At 44.9% G+C, this 6000-nt stretch overlaps 1 protein-coding gene across 1 annotated transcript; it reads left to right on the top strand.

The window, feature by feature from the left end:
• Positions 1-1016: 1016 nt before the first annotated feature.
• Positions 1017-3815, top strand: LOC144981518 (uncharacterized). Its single transcript, XM_078929616.1, has one exon. It carries the CDS (start codon positions 1206-1208, stop codon positions 2877-2879), a length of 1674 nt encoding a protein of 557 aa, XP_078785742.1. The 5' UTR covers positions 1017-1205; the 3' UTR covers positions 2880-3815.
• Positions 3816-6000: the final 2185 nt, after the last annotated feature.

The following is a 6000-nucleotide window of genomic DNA, read 5'->3' as shown; positions in this document are numbered from 1 at the left end:
GGGGTCACGGGGTTGACGGAGCCTATCCCGGCCACTTGGGCGTAGGCAAGGGATGCCCTGGACTGGTCGCTAGTCTGTCGCAGGGTAGAATATCCTCAATCACACATCCATTCACTCTCACACTCACACCTATGGACAATTTAGAGTTGCCAATCAACCTATGAAACATGTTTTTGGACGGTGGGAGGAAGCCGGAGATCCCAGAGAGAACCCACGCATGCACGGGGAGCACATGCAAACTCCACACAGAAAGGTCCCCCATTGATGTTGTGTTTTTCATGTCCCCCAGCCGGGACTTGAACCGGGGGCCTTCTTGCTGTGAGGCAAGAGTGCTAACCACTGCGCCACCGTGCAGCCCTATATATATAAATATATATATTTAAATGTTTGTTTTTAAAAATGGCTGTCTGTTAGGCAGCCTGTTGCCTAAATGAGCCTTTTGGAAGGCCCTTAACCTGCCGGTTCCAGGAACCCTCCTTGGTACGGCCCCCTGATGGTTTTCTAGTGTAGCTCTGTGTTGGTGGAACCTGCTGGCCTTTTCTCTTACGTTAGAAGTTTCCTCCAACACAAACTGATTTGGTTTTGGAGCAAGAAAGTGATCTGCAGCAGCTCTGGCTGGATCCTGTAGAGGACGCCTCAAAGCAGCATTCAGAAATTCAAACATCAAACATGTCACATGCTTAGAGCCTGTGGGGGGGGGGGGGGGGGGGGGGGGGTCTTGTGAGGGTTTGCCAAAAAATGACATCATTGTGACATCAGACATGTCACATGCTTGGAGGCTGTGGGGGGTGGGGGCTTGTGGCGGTTTGCCAAAAAATGACATCAGTGTGACATCAGACATGTCACATGCATGGAGCCTGTGGGGAGGTGGGGGCTTGTGGCGGTTTGACAAAAAATGACATCACTGTGACATCAGACATGTCACATGCTTAGAGACAGTTACATGACATCAGACATGTACGCATCATCATCTTTAGTCCTTAAATAGACCCCAGAAAGCATTCTTTCTCATTGCCCGTTTGGTTTTACCAGTGAGCACACGTTCTGTTCCCCAGCTACTAGAAGCCTTGCATTCCCGTCAAGCGTCTTCCACTTCCACTGAGGAACACGCAGTTTTTTTTCTCATATCACAAAAAACTGCATCTATTTTACTTTTGACAAGGACATTTTCAATATTTTCATAACTCTAAAGAAAATCACTGAAAATGTTCTTACGCCGTCTCAGAGACTCTGGGGTTGAGGAGAGCTCCCTCAAACAGAATCTCTCTGATCTAGAAACTCAAGTCCAGGAAATCACTTCAATGACCAGCCAGCTGCAAACCCTCGCCGCTGAGCTGGAAGGCAAGAAAAGCCTCAGAGGAGCCTACGCTGGACTTTCCCAGGCAAAGAAATCAGCCTCCAAACTTGCCAAGCAGCTGGAAAAAGACTTGCAACGTGTCACCAAGAAAATCCAGGCCCAAAAACCCCTGGAGGACCGTTGCAAGAAACAGCAGCAAAAAATTCATCTCCTGACTGAGAGCAACGCCAACCTCAAGGCAAATCTTCAGGAGCTCCAGATGAGAGTCTGGGATCCTGAAGAGTTGTCCAGTGAGTTAAAGAAAACCAAGCTCACAGCCAAAGCTCTAAGTCAGGAAAACCAAGAGCTGCAGAAAGAGGTTCAAAGGGTCCAAACCACCATCGTGGCTCTAGAACCTCAAGAAAAGCTGCTGAAAGAGACTAGAGACCACCTCCAAACACTGCAGGAGAAAAACCTTGATCTTCAGAACCAGCTGAAAGACCTCCAGAGACATCATGAGGAGGAGGCAGCACTGAAACAACATTATGCCTCCATCCTGGACCAAACCAAGTTTCTGGAGGAGCAGAACTCCATCCTGGACTCTGAAATCCTTCAGCTTACTCTGCAGTGTGAGGAGGCTAAACCATGGATTCAGCACTTCCACGAGGTCACCACTGACCTCCAGGGACTGAAACAAGCCAATTCTGAACTCATGGAAAAACGGGACCACCTTAAAAAGGAGCAGGAACAAGTCTCCAAAAGAAAACAAGAGTATTTCCAAGCAAAAACACATTCCCTTCATCTGGAAAAACAAAAGGAAAACATTTCTAAAGAAGTCAAAGACCTCCAGGAGAACCTTAAAAAAGAGCAAGGACAAGTCTTCCAATTGGAAAAACAACATTTCAAAGCAAAATCTGAGGCTCTGAAATGGGAAAAGGAAAAACAAAATATCATCAAAGAAATGGAAGAAATTCAGGAGAAACTGAAAAACCTGGCTGAAGGAAAAGACAAATTGGCTGCAATAAAAGCCAATCAGAGAACCGCCATCGACGAAAAGAAAGCGCTCACCTCCAAGCTAACGGCCCAAAGAGTGGCGCTCTACAAAGAAAAGGCAGGCTTCCGTGGAGACAATGGCTTTTCTGCTGACCTTCTGGAACACAAGTGCAAAGAGGAAACTGATCGCCTCCAGGCTCAGCAAGAACAAAATGCTGTTCTACAAGAAGTGCTTTTGGAGATCCAGAAAAAAGTTGAGAAAGACTCTGAAATGACTCTCCAGTTCTCCTCTCTGAAAGATGAAAAAAAGGCTCTGGAGAGAGAAGTCAACAGCCTCAAGCAAGCGATCATGATGCTGTCTCAGGAATATAAGGACTTCAGGCAGAAGGCTGAACACTTAGCTAGGATAGACAAAGCCTCAAAGTACGCAGAACAACCACCCAACGCTGTTTTGAGGCCCCCAAGAGCTCCAGCCAGAGCTGCCGTTCCTGTGTTGGAGGAACTTCCTGCCATGACAGAAAACACCAGCAGGTTCCACCAACAAAGAGCTGCACCCAGAAACCATCAGGGTGCCGTACCAAAGAGGGTTCCAGGAACCCGGAGGGTCTAGGACATTCAAGAAGGCTAATTATGGGGTGGCAGTGGCTCAGGCTCAGGGACGGCGGCTTGATCCCTGCTACCCCAGTCATCCGCCCTAGTAACCTTGGGCAAGACACTTCACCCTCCCTGCCTCCAGTGTGGAACCGCTGTTGTGTGTGTGTATGAATGTCCCGGTGATGGTCAGGGGGGGCCGTTGGCGCGAATTGGCAGCCACACCTCTGTCAGTCTGCCCCAGGAAAGCTGTGGCCCCATCAGTAGATACCATCACCAAGAGTGAATGAATAATGGACACATTGTAAGCACTTTCAGCGTCTGGAAAAGTGCAAATTAATATAGTCCATTATTATTATAATTATAATTTAGGCCGTCCTGATTTAAAAAAAAATACAAAAAAATGTTGTCTATAAATTATTTTTTTGATTAAAATTCTAACTGCTGACTGCTAATAGCCTATTGTGTGGCGTGAACTGATTGAAAAAGACGTAAATAAATTCCAGTTCAGGGTGTGAGCTTAATGTAAATTTGACATAAAGTAAAGAAAATTTTTTTTTTAATAAATATAGTGTGTATGTGTGTGTGAGTGGGAATATCTCACGTGCTGAGAATTCCAACCTAAAGCGGTTGTGGCTCAACTCCTGATCAGTGGAGGTCCTAGACCATATTTATGCGCCCCACTGCACTGCTGCCCCCGCGACCCCGTCCCATATGAGCGGGAGAAGATGGATGAATGGATGGATAGTTAGTTGTTTGGAAGTGTTTTTTTTTTTCCTGCACAAATCTCTATGTGAATAAATTGTTTTTGTGTCCTTTGTGCATGGGGTTCTCTCCGGGTGCTCCGGCTTTCCCTAGGTTCTAAAAAAGACTTTTTTTGTGAATTAGATTTTTACAGGCTGTTAAAGCCATATGGTCCTTGAAGTCAGTGACTGTGGGCCATGATAACAAAAATAATAATTAAAAAAAAAGAATAAAATACATGAATAACAATAAAATAATAAAAACTAAAAATAATAAACCATGAATAATAAAAATAATAATAATACATTATTAAAAATGAAAATAATAATAATAATACATTAACAATAAAATAATAATAATACATGAATAATAATATTTATATTAAAATAACAATAAACAAAGAAATAAACAATAAATAAATAAATGAATGAATAAATAAATAAATAAATAGATAAATAATAAATAAATCGAGGAATAAATAAATAAATAAATAATAAGTAAATAAATAAATAAATAAATAAATAAATAAATAAATAAATAAATAAATAAATAAATATCAGTCACCAAACTATACAGATAATGAACCAAATTAAAGCCTGGCAGTCCTGTGGGTTTTCTCCGAGTCCTCCGGTTTCCCCACAGTAGTTGTTAGTGATTGGCTAGTGACTGATAAATATCCCCTCCCTAAATCGCCACCTTATCGTGGTGGAGGGGTTTGCGTGCCCGAATGATCCCTGGAGCCGGTAGCTGGATGGTGTTCCACCTCAAACTGGTCCTGGGAAACGGGCCAGACTAAGGGCGATTCAGACAAAAACCTGTCCATTAATAGATCCACTTACTCCCCCCAATAAGAGTTACCAGGTCCCCACCCTGGAGCCAGACTAGTTAGTTCTTGTCTGGTGGCTTTGAAGAGCTCTGGGGCAGTGGACAGTGGGGCAGTGGACAGTGGGGTAGTGGACAGCAAGCATGTTGTCCTGATGGCCCCCCAAAGCAAATGAACTTTTCTCTGTGTCTTTGTGGCAGATGAGGCCTTCCCACTGCAGAGAAACCCAATGCAGTCATTCCCTGGACGCCTCCTTTCCCGATAGAGGTGCATCTTGAACTACGACCTATCACCAGCCCGGCTGTTTGTGGAAAAAATGCCTTCTGGATGCTCTCTGCACAGTCTAGTCCGTATTGCCGTCTGACCTAGAATCCAGAGCAGAATGTGAAGTTCTCGTGTTCTGCACAGCTTCATCAGGTCCTCAGCGCCACAGGAACCTGCAGTAATGAGGCTGTGGCAACTGAAGAGGAGCCGCTGCACAGGATAAAATAGGTTGCTGCCAACAGAGAGGCTCTCCAGCTGAGAAACTCCTTCATGATCCACTTTCCTGCAGAGGGAGCAGACCCATGGCAGCTCCACAATCGTGTTTTCTGTCCTCCAAGGACTAACCTACAACGGCTCTTTTGAGAGCCACCCACAAAACCTTGAAGAGCTTGATTCTCTCTTTTTCACATTTTTTACTTAAAACTTTTAAAGTACTACATTAGTTGAAAAGGTAAGAGATTAAAACAGGGTAAATAGTACATTTAGACTGTAGCAGAACTGCCCTCTTCCTCGTAAAATCACACTGCTGTAGGTGCAGGATGCTGCTCAGTAGCATAAAAGCAGTCGCCATAGATATGTATTACTGGGTCAGCCGTCATGTGACATATGACGCGACACACATGCCCCATTACTATGCATTGAGTCTTGCGTGTCTTGCAGAGTGAATTAATGAGAAGGTCCAAGCCGATGGTGTTTCATCGCTCCCATAAATTGAACAAGCGCAAAGACAACTGAGTGGGTGTATTCAGGAACTGAGTGAGCGAACCTAACAACCTTTTTACATTCTAACCAGCGACCCTGCATTTTAAAAGTGCACGCCTGCCATAACTAAGCAGTGATCCTGCACGCTCGCTTGGTTATCGTGCATTGCTAGGGAGGTGTGTTTGTGACTTGGGGGCGGTGACGTTTCTGGCTGATCTGATTGGCAGCAATTTTCATGTCAATTCTGGCGAGGCAGCGCGGCGGGACTTTCATTTTTGGGCTATATTGGAAAGGAAACGGCTGCTGTAACATGGATTAAAATGGTAACGCCCTGCACTTTCTTACCTTGGTCTTGGGTCATTGGTTAACATTTTAATCCATGTTTCATCTGCCTTTTTTCTATTCAAGCCTTTAACACAAACGGGGGTGGCGAACAAGTTTGACACTGCCATGGTGCCTCTGACACTCTCTCCTCCCCCTCCCCTCTCTCCTCTGGCCTCTGATTGAGACCAGCTGGGAACACTCAATTCATCACCATACAGCCTTCCTAAGGAGATCCAGCTCCAGCATTCATCTGCAGTTCATTACCCCTTATGGTGCTTAGCCT

This window comes from Oryzias latipes, chromosome 13 (genome assembly GCF_053564925.1).
Source record: "Oryzias latipes strain Hd-rR chromosome 13, Olatipes_Hd-rR_3.1".
Lineage (NCBI taxonomy): Eukaryota > Metazoa > Chordata > Actinopteri > Beloniformes > Adrianichthyidae > Oryzias > Oryzias latipes.
This window is presented reverse-complemented; position numbering and strand designations above follow the sequence as displayed.